At 37.1% G+C, this 15,000-nt stretch overlaps 1 protein-coding gene across 1 annotated transcript in view; it reads right to left on the bottom strand.

Annotated features, from left to right (window-relative positions):
• Nucleotides 1–15,000, bottom strand: part of LOC113816249 (ubiquitin carboxyl-terminal hydrolase 48) — a gene marked incomplete in the record, with an annotated part of 96,849 nt that overhangs the window by 79,327 nt on the left and 2,522 nt on the right. Inside the window, 5 exon segments of the mRNA XM_070140815.1 lie at nt 3,832–4,104; nt 4,534–4,737; nt 9,565–9,669; nt 11,506–11,685; nt 14,137–14,463. Coding sequence (XP_069996916.1) covers nt 3,832–4,104; nt 4,534–4,737; nt 9,565–9,669; nt 11,506–11,685; nt 14,137–14,463 — 1,089 coding nt within the window.

Genomic DNA, 15,000 nt, shown 5'->3' with positions numbered 1-15,000 from the left:
CTGCATACCTGAGGAACGGTAAAGCAGCAGGTAAATGTGGCATCCCAGCTGAACAGTTAAAGGCTAATGGTGAACCCACGGCGCAGGAGTTGCATGTTGTCCTGGCTGCCATCTGGCGGTCCGGTACCGTTCCCCCTGACCTGTTGAGGGGTGTGGTCATCCCTCTCTGGAATGGGAAGGCGGACCGATGGGACTGCATCAACCATCGAGTTATCACACTGCTCAGTATACCAGGCAAGGTTCTCACCCACATCCTTCTGAGTCATATTAGAGACCACCTACTGAGGCATCAGAGGCTAGAGAAATCTGGATTCACTCCTGGTAAGTCCACAATAGACTGAATCCTTGTGCTTCGAGTCATTGTAGAGCACTGTCGTGAGTTCGGGCGTAGGCTGCTTGCAGCCTACATCAACCTCAAGAAGGCGTTTGATATGGTGCATCAGGAATCACTCTGGGAGATCCTGAGACTGAGAGGAATTCCAACAAGGATTATTGGACTAATAGCAAGCCTGTATACTGGTACTGAAAGTGCTGTAAAGTGTGGTGGGGGCCTGTCAAGCTTCTTTCCTGTTAGTTCAGGAGTGAGGCAAGGTTGTGTCCTTGCACCATCACTTTTCAACACTTGCATGGACTGGATAATGGGCAGAGCTACTGTTCAGTCATTGTAGAGCGACTCTGGGAAATATCATGGACAATGACCTTGACTTTACTAATGATATTGCTATTTTATCTGAGTTCTTGGAATCCTTAGTGGTGGCTCAAGTAATGAAGTGAAGCCCTTGGGCCTAGAGGTCTCTTGGACCAAGACTAAAAGCGTTTTAAGCAGGGAAAGTTCTTGCCTGAAATCTCAAGCGTTTTTCTTGCTAACTCAAGCCTTTCGCTTGCTTTCTCAAGCGACCTCCGGAGATGGCTTGACTTGCGCTTGCTAAGTCAAGCAGTGTACCGTCACCATGGCAACAGCGTTGGTCGCGTACCGTACTGGTCACGATCCTTCGAATGCGGCCGTTGGCCAGGAACTCCGCTTAATATCTTAGCAGATAAATAATTTTTTCACGGTATCTGATTCTGTAATTTTCTTAAAATCATATTCAAAGAAATTGAAATTCACTGAAAACGAACGGAGATAATGGAGATTATGGGAATAAAAAGTTTTACTTATGAATAATAAATGATTATAAAATGAATAATTTTCCTCTTATTGTTAAACTTCTCGTCTTTGTAATTCGAGAATATATCTGCTATTTTATGAAATATAGAATATTTCAAGTGAAAAAGTCTGAGAAATTCTAGTAACATTCTTCTGTTGATATCATATTCGATGATTTATTATATTTAACCTCATAAAATCGGATATATGGGAATGGGTAGGCCTATATTTTGATTCAGGGATATTAATTTATTTTGATAACGCGTCAGAATGAAAGGGCTGTCAATCGGAAGTGTGTCATCGTTTTAGAGGCACTTTATATGAATATAGAAGAATATATAGCGCTTTGTTAAGATGTTTGGGTAAATCTATTTACTTCTCTGCCATCTTGATGCGGCGCTAGCTTGTCAGTAGTTTTGAATTGCGCACTCAAACTGTTACCAACCGCAGGTGAAATAAACTCCACCCTCGACTTGTGCTTAAGTTATCTCTTTCCGAGATTGTTGGTGGCAATATTGCTTTTAAAACCCAACTATGTATATTTTGTGTGTTATTTTGATATTTCTATGCTCATCAAGGGCTGTTATGATTTGTACTTTATAAAAAGACGTTTCCACATGTCTGGCATCACTGAAGAGGGCCTGCCTGCCTTGGAAAGCGTTTTAAGCAGGGAACGGTACAGCGCTTGGCAAGAATTCTTGCCAAGCGCTCCCCTGCTTAAAACGCTTTAAGATCCAGGACTTTGGGGACTTGCTATGAGAACATGTTCAGTCGGTACGTGCTTTTGGCGAGGACACTGAAGTCACAGAGAGCCTTACGTACCTTGGTATTATAGTTCATAACTCTGGGCTGTCAGACCAGGAAGTCAACAGACAGATTGGCCTTGCAGCAGGGGTCTTGAACTCTCTTGACAAAAGAATTTGGAAATGTCGGTACCAAGCTATGCATCTTCAAGGCCCTGGTAATGCCAGTTTTGCTATACTGTGGTGAAACCTGGACATTATCCTATGTCTTGGAGTCTCGTCTTGATGCCTTTTGTAATAGGTCCTTGAAGTTGTGGCTTGGGCAGATCAATCAAGCCTGTCATGAGGAGCTCGAGATGGGCTGAGACCCTGCCTGGCAGCTTGCCATGAGGGACCCTCATAAGTATAAACAAAGGATGGATGTGGCTATGTGGCCCTGTCAGTGTTAGCTCCATGATGATAATGATGATGATTTTTACAAGAAGCACATGAATAAATTGCAAAAACTAATTGCATCATGCAATAGATCTACTGTTCAGCTACAGCATGAGCCATAATACATTTATCTCCGACAAAATATGCATGTGCTATGCGTAAATATGCAATGTATAGGAATATCGCAATTTTTTCCTCTTTATAGTTCTCACATTTTGCATAACAAATGAAATATTTCTATATGATGTAATCATCCATAATTTCCCTTTATTATTGCTCTATTTGGGTTTTAAAACATATACTGGTCTGAAGTATCATCGTTCTCCATGCCAATGGGGAAACGAGAAAAGGGGCTGCACGCACATGTTCTTGAGGCGAGGTTCCCAGGCCTTGTACCTACAGGATGAAATACCCATCTCTCACACCAACACTCCTGTGAAATGCAGGTATACAAATACAAATGCATACATGATATATAAGTATATACAGATCATTTCCAATTATTCCATGGCCTTATGAGGGTTGGTCTTGTATTTTGTGAAATTTTATATGCTTTCTGAAAATAATTTCATTTTTCTATCATATATAATCGTTATGTCACAATTACCAATTTTTGAAGGTAAGGTGAAAAATCATAATATTTCGATGGACAACGAAAGTGGCTGCTACCACTTTAATAATTGTGGGTGGGCCTTAAAAATTTCAGGGGAGATTCAAAGGCCCTGAAACTCTTTGGAAATGTATATGACTCACAATCAGCATTTTGGAGAAAAAACTTGGTAGACAATCCCCTTAATGACTTTTAGCCGATAGAGGATCTGCCCTGAAATTTATCTCAAAGCTTATAAAGAAAAATGGAAAAAAGAAAAGAAAAGGGAAAAAGATAAAAAAAAAAAAAAAAGACTGGCACTGTACATAATACAGTTAGCTGGGTATATACAATGTCTACTATGGCTCTGCTTTCTTATTTTTTCTTACGCACATATGGCTTCATAAGCACAAAGTAACCAAAGCGTCAATTATCAAGCCTATCTTTCCTCTATTGCTTACCAATTCTTTGTCTTATTTTTTGTCTTTTTTAGGGGGGTGGGGGAATTTGTTTCTATCAGTATCATTATACATATTATTATTTGTATTTTTATTACAATAATATTATCAACAATAATAATAACAGTGAATACAAAACTTTTCTTCTAGAATGTTCAAGGTATGGGGAAAGTATGATTACGAGCTGACTCCTTAGTGATAAAGTGCATCTGGTACCATCAATGTATTAACAACGTTAATAAAAGAAAACCACAGAGGACAATACATGTATGGGCCTAAATTAATTCCTGGCATCATGGGGAGAGGGGAAGCAATATGTCAATCAACAAACTACTTTTTTATCACATTCAACCAGACTTTATTTTTTCTTCCAATCAAAGTTTTCAGATTTCAGATATACTTACCACCGTACCTTACTTCATACAAATCACTATTATATACCAAGACTTAGCTACTCACATAAGGCTGTTGTTCCTGATGACTAAGATGGTTGGCAGGCCTTGAATCTTGGGTGTTACAACCCTGTCAACCTTAACCTGGGCTCCACAGCCACCACTTCCACTGGATTCGGATCCACAGATTAAAGACACTCCAGTCTGAGTCTCTGTTTGTAAGTCTACGAGGCACTGGTCCAATGGACACTCATCAGCACTCACATAAGCTGCCATTGTGTAGGAAGTTGCTGGTGCTAACTGGCTTTCATGGTCTATTTTACACACTGGACATTTCCATCTGTTAATGGAATAGATGGTTATTTATTCAAATGTTCTGTTTAATAATAGGAAGATGATTGTTTTCTTTGAAATTCATTTCTTAAAGTTTTAGGAAATTTCAATATAATATGTGTGTATATATATACATATATATATATATATATATATATATATATATATATATATATATATATATATATATATATATATATATATATATATATATATATATATATATATATAAGAAGTAAATATGTATGTAATGGTTTTGGTTATGGATATGTGTATATATACATTATATCAATATACATTTGAAACATGTTTATGTACATGCATACATAAGTGTTACACGTGTATGTGTTACACAGAAATATGTATAGGTTACATATGCATATGTATATATTATATATCTGTATAAATTTAAAAACACAAACAGTCAACTACTTACCTGGCTAATCTCATGAGAGATGTACTGAAAAGTGGACTAAGTTCTGGTCCCAACCTTGGGTCTGCTATAAGTGTGTCAATAGTATTTTCCAAGAATTCAGATACACATTTCAGCACTTCATGGTCTGCATCCTTACGCATTATTTCTTGTGTAGCAAACATCCCAATCTTTTCAAACAAACTTCCTGGACTGCATGCTATTGCCCTGAAAAATAAGTGAATGGCAAAAATTAAAATAACTTAAATATCTAAATTAGATAATTTGTCATTTTATCTGATAAAAAGTTAACCAGCTTTATAGGCTCTCTAAATACACATAAAATACACATAAAATGTCCTTTGTGCCAAATCTTCCTTAACCTCAATACTATTTATTATAATGGATTAAAATACAGGAGTGATATATTGTATAGTATGTATTTTCTTTAGATACTTTTATATACACATTAACTTGATTTCTTATACAAGCTCATGTAAAGGTTCACTCTATTTACCATAATGACGATACATATGATCATAGAATGGTTAATAGTTATTGTTTGAAACTAATAAATGTTCTAGACAATAAAGGTCATATAGCACTATGGTAAAATATTGTGGCAAAAATGGCAAAAATGAGTTAACAATTAACAACATGCTGCCAGGGATAGCATGTGTGTATATGCCATGCCCACTGTGTGTTGAATTTAGTAATTGTATTTACATATAGATGGCTCCAACAAGACTAAGCCAATTACGAGAACTACCTGTCTCATCTGTTTACCCTTTTCTTTGTTTTTCAATATTTTCAAATATTTAAAACTGCTGCTAGTAATGTCAAAAACAATATACTTATTATAATGTTTATAACAAAAATGTTTCAATATTGATAGCATTAGTAAAAAAAGCGTTTTCCTGCTATTTCAAGGAAAGGTGAGGTCACAAGATCTACTCATTGACTCCTTTGTGGTTAAGCACTGGCAGAGTCATCTATGTACAGAAACATTTAACAAACCAATACTAAAGTGAATGCAACATTTTCCCGTCGGCATTGGGTTCAGATAAAATGTGTTAAATGCCAGAGGTTATAGTGTTAGGGGATAGTATGATAGGGAAATGGTAAAGAGGGGGTGAAAATGAAATAAATTGAAGATTAGTAAAAGAAAGGGTTAAGGGCATAGGGCCATATTGGAATATCTGGCTTTAGACTGGAAAAGGAATTTGACTGAGTGAGAGGGGGAGTAGAGGTAGAATGGATCAGGGTAGAGGAAAGAGATACTGGGGAAGATGCAGAGACATCTTGAGAAGATTGGAGGGGAGCAGAGTGAAGGACTGTTTTGAGTGAAATGGATTATATCAGTGGCTGGGGAAGCAATTAGGAAAACTGGCAAAGGAGCTATTATGAAACTATCAACGGATAATACAAGTAGAGATGGCTGTTGGAGAAGTAGCAGGAGAAGAATCCAGGGGATGAGATAAGGTCTGTGGAAGAATTAGGAAGTGTGTCAGGAGGGGAGTCATTAAGAAGACACTGTTGCAACAGAAGGGATTCACGTGAGTATCCAGGTGGGAGAGGTAAGGATAATGGGGAATAAAGATGGAATGATGCAGATGGAGAAGGAGAGGATGGGGTGTGTTGGGAAACAGTGGGAGGAAGAGGGGTTGGGGGAACTTGAGGAGGAGGAGGATGTATATCGGCAAATACTCTGAATTTAGAGGGAATAGGAATAGAGGGATTGGAGGGTGGATGAGGGAGCTGAACATTCTATTGGGTCATATCTGAGAATTTTTGGATATCTTCAAGGGTTTCTAGAGGGGAGCTGGGTGGGGAAATCTGAGAAACAAAGGTTCTCTTGTGAGAAGGAAAAGAGGAGATAGATGTTTCAGGAGCAGAGGAAAAGGAGGGTGTAGGAGAGGATGTGGTAGATGAAGATGGAGTGGAACATTTACGTTGTCTGGTGCCATAGGTAAAGTGAAAAGGAGGAGGGGATTGGAGAAGTGGTAGAGATTGGAGTATCTGGATTTAGACTGGTAAAGAAATTTGACAGACAGGGAGTACAGGTAGAGTGGTTTGGGGTAGAGGGAAAAGATACTGGGGGAGATACAGAGACATCTTGAGAAGATGGGAGGGGCAAAGGACAGTTTTGGAAAAGGGAGAGAGAAAATCCTCGTCATCTTGCTTCCTGTCTGGCCTCAGGTAATTTGAGGCCTAGTCTTAGTCTGAGAACTGCTAGCTTACATTCCAGCTTATAGACAAGGCAGCCTCTATATAATACATTATGGGAGCCACCACAATTGGCACGCATACATGAATGAGCAAGGCAATTTGAATGGGCATAACCAAATTGAGCACATAAAGGGCAATGGGCTGTGGAGTGACAGTGTTTGGCTGGGTGGCTAAAATGCCAACATTTCTGACATTGACAAGGCAGGGGTTGATCTGGTTGGACAGGGCAGGACACTCTACCAGTATAAACTTAATGGGGGAGGTCATGTCTGTGGAAGCTAATCCTGGTAATACTGGTGTACGACTTACACTGCACTATAGTCAACAAGGCAGGCAAGCAGGTCACTTTCACAATCTGACCACTTCTTGTTGTACATAGAACAATCAGTCAGGGAGATGGAAACAGTTATGCTACAGGTATTAAGAAAGGAGTGAGGTTTGGCAGGAATAGGTTTGCCAGTGAGGTCTGTCAGGATAGATAGTGCACAAGCTTGGGACTCAGATGTAATTGTCACAAGGTGTGAGCGATCAGAATGACTGCAAAAGGAAACTTTACCTCCCTGTTTTTGGAAACATTGTTGGATGAGAAGGGTATTGTCAGAGATTGTAGGGGGAATCACAAAAAATTGATCCTACTTGGCTGGACCAAAGACATTACTAAAAAGGTTTGTAGAGGTGGTAACAGTAGAAGTACGAGGGTGGGAGAAAGATGGGGTGGTGTGGGATGAGGTAGTACTGTGGGGAGGAGGACAATAAGGATGAAGAAGGGGGTAGACAATGAAGAAGACTGTGCAGTAGGAGATGGAGTGGGAAATGTTGGGAAAGAGGAAAGAGTGCTTTCTGAAGGTTCAGCAATAACCTAGGTGGGTGGTACAGAATGGACAGAGTTGTCAGTAGACATTGAAGAGAGGGTATTAGTATCAGTGGTCAGACCTATGGTCAATGGAGCTGCAGGAGTCAGAAAACAAATGAAATCAAATTTAGATAAGGTAGTTGATGAAGGGGCAAGCCTTAATGCCCCTAATAAGGCATTAAGGCATTTACCCTAAGAAGGGTAAAAAAATCTTCATTATTGGCCATGGTGACCCTGAAATCAATGGGGAAAAGAATGGTCTACCCCACAGGGTGCCCATAAGGGTTGAGGACTATGCTATTAACAAAGGGCATATTGTGCCCATAGTTGCCAGAGGCCATTCATAACTGACAAAGAGCCAGCCTTTCATCCTTTCAGCATGGCTTTTACACCCTAGGAAGTGGACAAAAGAAGGGGATGAAGAAGAGAAGTAAAAAGAAATGGGGTGAAGAAAAGACCATGCACAATTAGTTGAGGCAAAAACTGAGACCCAAAGTAGGGGCAATCTCCTACACTGGGCTTCAGTCAGTTTCCTAATCCCCCCCCCCCCTCACCATGACAGCAAACAGCAATGGATTGGGAGGGGGGGGGTGGTATGAAAATAATAACAGCCAAGTAGAAAAATCATGGAGCTATACCATAACTATTTTAACAAATGAAACCCTAGGTCTTACAAATTGACTCTATAACTAATGAGCAATAATCAACCAAGAGAAGTTTGTCTTTCAATAGCAAGGATCTTTGGCATTTGTTTTTAATGCTCTCTTGTCAAATCATGGTCAGCAGGGGTAAACACACAGAAGTTTCAACCATCCGGGTATGGTGCACCTTCTATAGAATCTGCTGTAACCTTCTCTTATCTATTGTAATTATAGTATCATAGTAAACTTCCAAGAAGACCTTGTTGATCAAGTGAGGATTAACCCTATCATAGGGCCTGCATTTTTTGTGATGTAATATTATGCTATAGTCTAGACTTTGTGGCTAGGCCTAAGCTGTGTACAGTCGTCCCATCTGTTGTCAGTCATGATGTGTATATATGTCATAGGCCATTATGTCATGATGGTTATAGCCATACTCATTACTGAAGGGTTAAATCTATCATCTATGAATTCTGTATCCTTTTATAAGGCAAAAGGTCTGACTCCACACTGTCAACTCCTTATGAATCTCAGGGTTGCCATTCTTAACTTAACCCATTGGTCGTGGTATTATGCAATATGGCGCGTAATCCCCTAATTTTCATTATTTTCAACTCGGGTGGCGTATGGGACCGCACTTGAGTGTGAGCGCGCAGTGGTGCTGCCTTCCCTCTTTCGCGCAAATATTTTGTTTACTTATATCTGCGAAAAAATATGTATGCAAAAATTTGCAAAAACCCTTGCAAATACATGCAAACATATGTAAATGCGCTCAGAAAGAGTGGCGGGTGTGGTTTTAGCACGCGCAATAGGCGAACAACTCATTTGGCGGTAAACAGCCCATCGCACACGCGGGCCCGGGGGTGGTGGGCCTGGGCCCTGTAAGGCCGCAAGGGGAATGCCGGCTTGGCGGCTGATATTCCCTGGCCCACTCAGCTCCCATGCCGCGCGGCCGCCCGCTGCTCGAAGGGGATCAGCTTTTAATTGCACGGTGCATCATATGATGCCATCCGCAGCCAGTGGGTTAAGATAAAAATGACATGCTTCCTCATCACAATAATACTTAAAAACTACAGTTTTCCAACATCAAAACTAATTATACAAAATCAAAGTAGTAAGGAAATAATGCAGATGCTTGATTTTGCATTCCAATTTTTTTATGAACTAACACCTAGGGTGCAAAACAAGGGAAGATTAATTTAATATAAAGGTAAGATTTATTCTTTGTAACTATAGTGACCAACACAGGTTATGTCTTCCCAACTATTTTTCTTTGTCTTTAGTAACATTTTCTCCTGTTTGTCAATACTGTGTAACAATCAATCTGCTTACTTGTTTGGGTGGGTGTCCATTTCCACAAAGATGGCCTGCAGTAAATATAACATAGTGGAAAGACTTTCCTCCCCAGCAAAACCCCCTATGTTGTTAATCACATTTCTGAAAAGGAGAAATTCATTTTTCTTTTAAGGAAGAAGGGATGAAGACATAAAAAAACATATGAAGCAAACAGCTGTTTATGGAAATGAATGAGAAAGAAAGAAAACAAGGAAAAAATGAATCTACACCTGAATCTATCTTTAGGTGGGAGTGATTGTACATATGCAATCTCTACTAGGTTTTGTTCTATCATTATCATAATCATTATCATTATAATTATCATTATTATTACCACTACTTTTTTTTACACATGGGATTAGTCACCAAAGAGTCAATCAGTAGGCTTACCTTATCTCACTTAGTTACTGTATCCCACACCTTGACTTTTTGGAAAAAAAAGTTTTCATTGCTAATATTTCCATTATTACTGTTCTAATAATTTTGATCTTCATAATATTAACTTGTTGGATCTGGGCGCATGTGAGTGGACCAAAATCATTAGGCTTCCTTGAGTGGAGACTCTCCCAGGAATGTTTGGCACGCAGTATCAAGATGTGTTTTTTGCTATTTTGACAATTTCTTAGGTCTATATTGGTCATTTGTTTTACTGTATGAAGATACAATAGATTGTTTTTATTGAACAGACTCCATATTATCTCCCAAGGTAGTTTATACTCTGTATAATAACAATAAGCAACATTGTGCTATCTCTGTTAGTTTTTATATTTTTGTATTGTTCAATTTTCCATAACACACCCTACACTGCTGGGAATGACAGGCAGGAAGACTGTCGTGTGCATTGACACAGTATCCTCCCTTGATAAAGTGCTTTCCCAAGCATGGTTGAAAGCTGGTATACTTCCCCTTGTGGACCAGTGGAAATCCTACTAGATCTTGTTGAATAAGCCCCCTCCCGCTGCAACAATTTTCTGATGAGACATTCCCGTCACAAGCCAATTGGCCAAATTTTTTTCCATGACAAGATGTTCTTGTTATCTGCTCATCAGCCAAAATTTTTTCCATGACTAGATATCCACATCACCCAGAACCAATGGCTTAATGTTAGTAACAATAACAATCAAAACAGAAATAAAGACTTTTCTTCATGTAAAATTATCGAATGAGGTAAACAGGGAAAGTCAGATAACCTAGTAACTAACTTCTTGGTGACTAAATATAAGTGGAACCATCAATGTGTAAAATAAAAAAAGAAAGAAAAGAAAAGAAAAGTAAAGAAAAGAAAGGAAAAGAAAGAAAAAAGAAGAAAAATTAAAAAAGAAAAAGAAAAAGAGGAAAAATCATATAACTATGATAGTATATCCAACTGAAAACAGTAGATCAGTGCTTGCTGAAAAATAAAATCATGTAAATTTGAGACAGAGTCAAAAATAAATTTAATAGGCCAAAGTTTACATCTGGATAATGTAAAACTTTGAAAATTTTCATTCTTTTTTTTGTTGATTAACTTTTTAAAGGTTCTTGTGAAATAATAATCATTCTAAAATCAAAGTGACAGAATTAAACCCAACTCATGAAGCCAAAAAGAAAAGAAAAGAAAAGAAAAGAAAAGAAAAGAAAAGACAAAAAGAAAAGAAAAGAAAAGACAAAAATAAAAGAAAAGAAAAGACAAAATAAAAGAAAAGAAAAGACAAAAATAAAAGAAAAGAAAAGAAAAGAAAAGGAAAGAAAAGAAAAGAAAAGAAAAGAAAAGAAAAGAAAAGAAAAGAAAAGAAAAGAAAAGAAAAGAAAAGAAAAGAAAAAAGAAAAGAAAAGAAAAGAAAAAAATATCTCAAAAGGGTATACTCTGTATTGTAAATTATTTTCAACTGATAACAGTACAGTAATTAGTGTAAAAGCAAGTTCATCTATTATGCATAGCACAAAAATCATATATACCTGAATTTTGGTAAATGGAACAAAGCCTGTAATGCTGAATTAATCCAACATGTATTGGCCGTATTCTGTAAACCGACTGGTTTGGTGGGATCCCTTGGCTGGTCTGTGGGTCTTGCTTTTTCCTTTCCTGCTCCTGACTTTAATTCGGCCAAACACCAAGGGTTGTTTGAACATTTCTTTCTGCATTAGGGTAATAATATGTGATAAAAAAAACTCTTATTAACAGAGATAATTTACTCTGAGAAAAAAATATGAAGACGTATAGCTAAAAGATTTTTTTTTTTGTCTTATCTTCTTTTTTATCTACTTGACTGAATAGTTTTTTTCTTCACATGTGTTTATAAACAGATGAAAAGTTCTTACAAATAGTATCAACTAACTTTTTGGAGAGAGAGAAAAAAAGACATTCTCAGTACAGGATACACAATTTAAAATAAATATAGCCTCTGTATCAGTAGTTCCCAAACAGATAATGGTTAAATTGTGTTTGAATAACTATAACTTGTACAAAAATATGGAAGGATTGACCTTTTTTCTTGGGTTAGTCTCTTTCTTAAAGCTGCAAACTAACTTTGTCAAACTCAACAACTGTTTAAAAAAACTAATTACAAACAATTCCAGCAATTTCATTATACATCCATCTTACTTCTGTATACAACAAATTTCTATAATACTTCTAATTCTTTGTGCAGAGCTATTGACACTCTTAAAACTAAGAACACGTGCCCTAGTTTTATTCAATGCTAGGATAAGTTGGTTAGTAAATTGTAAGGTTGATTCCTTGTTATGTCTGTAGATTAACCCCTAAAGCAGGTGTGTCAAAGACGTGGCCTACAGTTGCGGTACACCCCATTCCTATGTGCAGGCTGCGGCACATTTGCTATTTCAGTCTTCCAGTCAGTTGTTTTAAATGATTAATCAAGCCAGTCTTTTATCTTAAAAGATTGTCACTTACCACGTACACTCTTACAGTTTTTTCTATTATTGTGTTTTTGTAATGAATGAAACCAACACTTATGGTCCATGGGCCAATTGTGTCCCCTCGAATAATCATTAGGTCTGTTACCCATGGGGTGCCAAGAAAAATTATTAGCCTGTGATTTTACAATTGCCTTGAAGGAAAATAATGTCTTCTACAATTTGTTACCATAAGTATCACCCTTTAAAGTCTGATAAGTGAAATAAACTTCATGTAAAGTACTCAATGCCTGTTTTAGTAACATAATCCTTGGAAGCCAGATATGATCCTTTGTTGGTAGCTTAAGGGAAAATTGGCTTGTAAAGGGTTTTGAGTTTGACATACCTGCCCTAAAGGAAGTGCATTACATATATTTCAGCACACATTGTACAGAAGTGAAGCAAACTGTACCAAAATTCCTGGAAAATGATTGTCGTGTTTTCAAATTTCACAATACAGATTTTAATCTATGGATTTCAAGAATAGAACTCAAATTTTGTAGAAACTGTTTAAGTATAGATAGTATTGATTGTTTAATACACTAATGTGCCATACCTATATAACTGTCTGATGGTGTGTCCTTGAATACTTAAAAATAAGACTGTAAATGGACAAAAAGAAGAGGAAAAAGACAGCCTATCACTGAGGGTGCCTCATCCATTGACTAATCAACGTTATTGGCAAGCAGGATGTTTCTCTATAAAAACAAAAACAAAAGAAAGTAAAATTACAGCCTGCAATACAATATTTCATTACTACAATATTTTCAGCTAATAGCTCTTATCATCATGAAATGAATGTTAGCAAAACATAGTCTCACTGCCTGGAAGCTAAAGTCTGTCAACGCACACATGTCCCATAAAATGCTTCTAAGGTTTTCAGTGCTTTCATCCACTCACTGTTATGCAGAGTTAGCACTAAGAGAAATAACTATAATCTAAGTGGAATATTAACAAAATGACTGGAAACTTGTCATGTTTTTGACTGCTTTATCAAGATATATTTCTTCAAAACACAACAGAGAAACATTGGGAGATAATGACTTGAGCTAAAATAGAAGTAAACCACATTCTGCACATGATTTTATGTGAATTTAACCATTTGAAATAGCACACATGTTAATCAAATGCCTGACTTAGATTTCTCATACCGACTATCAAATTCCTAAATCTATTTTTCCTTGTTGTATCCCTTGGGAACCACTGCTCTAAGAGCCCATAGCACTCCTTCATAATATAGTTTTTTACAGTTGAATATTACTGCGTCATGATAATTCCTTTACTGACTGGCCTTCAATTCCTGTACTAATGTCTTCTGTCCACTGTTTCCTATAGCATAATGTAACTATGCTACATATTAGTTTCAAAAGGAACAGTATAAAATATCTCATATTATTCCAGTTACAAGCCTAGCTTAAAGCCAATAGCAGTCTTTATCTTTTTCAGTAGCTTTTCGTTTACATCTATATTTTACAATCATATATTGCCTTTATACAGAAAAAAATAGAAAAGAGAAACTCATGTTATCTCTGAGAGTGAATAACTAATGAAACCAAGATTACATTTTCATAAAGTAAATTTCTATAATTCTGAAACATCTGGAATCACTTAATCTTAAAAAGATACATAAAATACTTCACTGAAAAAGGAAAGTAGAAGATGAAATAAACATACGGGCATGGGAGATTCTTTGGTGGCTTGTCCAGTCCAAAAGTCTTCATTATGTGTTCAAAAGTAATCTGCTCTTCTTTAAAGATTTTAGGGAATGACACATCTTCGGGCTGTGAAATCTCAGAATTCGCTGGTGATTCCTTTTGTACTGGAGGTTCGTCTTCTGCAGGAGCCTCCCCAGTGCCACCTGAGTCTTCATCTGGGGTAGTGTGAACTTTGACCTTGGCCTTGGTAACAGGTAAAGAGGCACTGTTTTGCGACAAGCTGAGCACCCACTTCCATTTGTCACTGCGATATCCTGCCTTAATGTAAGACAGATCATTGCTGATTCTGTAAAATCAATCCCCCAAATTACTTTTACATGAAATAGGTGCTTACAAATAAGCATAATTATAAACAAATTGTTTTACTGTTACAAAATCTAGCCTTAGCTGACAAGTCAACCCTACTTTCCTCACAAACCAACAAGTTCATCTCAAAAATTAAAGAAAGACTATCTGACTGAAACAAAAGAAAAGAAAGAAAGAAAGAAAAAAAAAACAATAAGAAAAAGAAAAGTAAGTTATTTTAAGGGTATAGGGTATGTACCACATATAATAAACTTAACACATTGGGAAAAAATCTATTCAAAAAGGTGATTGGGCCTGCAGAACATGTCAGACCTTTTCAGTGATGATAAATCAAGTTATGGTACTGGCATAAACATTTCACCATATCTAGAATTTTACAATTCATGAAAAAAAGAAAAATAACAAGTCTGCCATGAAATAAACAATCAACTTGCTAGGATTTTGAGTAGAATCTCACCATAGACATGCACATAAACACAAACATATGGAGGCTAAGTCATCAAAGCAAGTGGAAAGA

Source organism: Penaeus vannamei, chromosome 27 (genome assembly GCF_042767895.1).
Source record: "Penaeus vannamei isolate JL-2024 chromosome 27, ASM4276789v1, whole genome shotgun sequence".
NCBI classification, from domain to species: Eukaryota; Metazoa; Arthropoda; class Malacostraca; order Decapoda; family Penaeidae; genus Penaeus; species Penaeus vannamei.
Note: the sequence above shows the minus strand (reverse complement) of the source record. Positions and strands in the feature narration are given on the sequence as shown.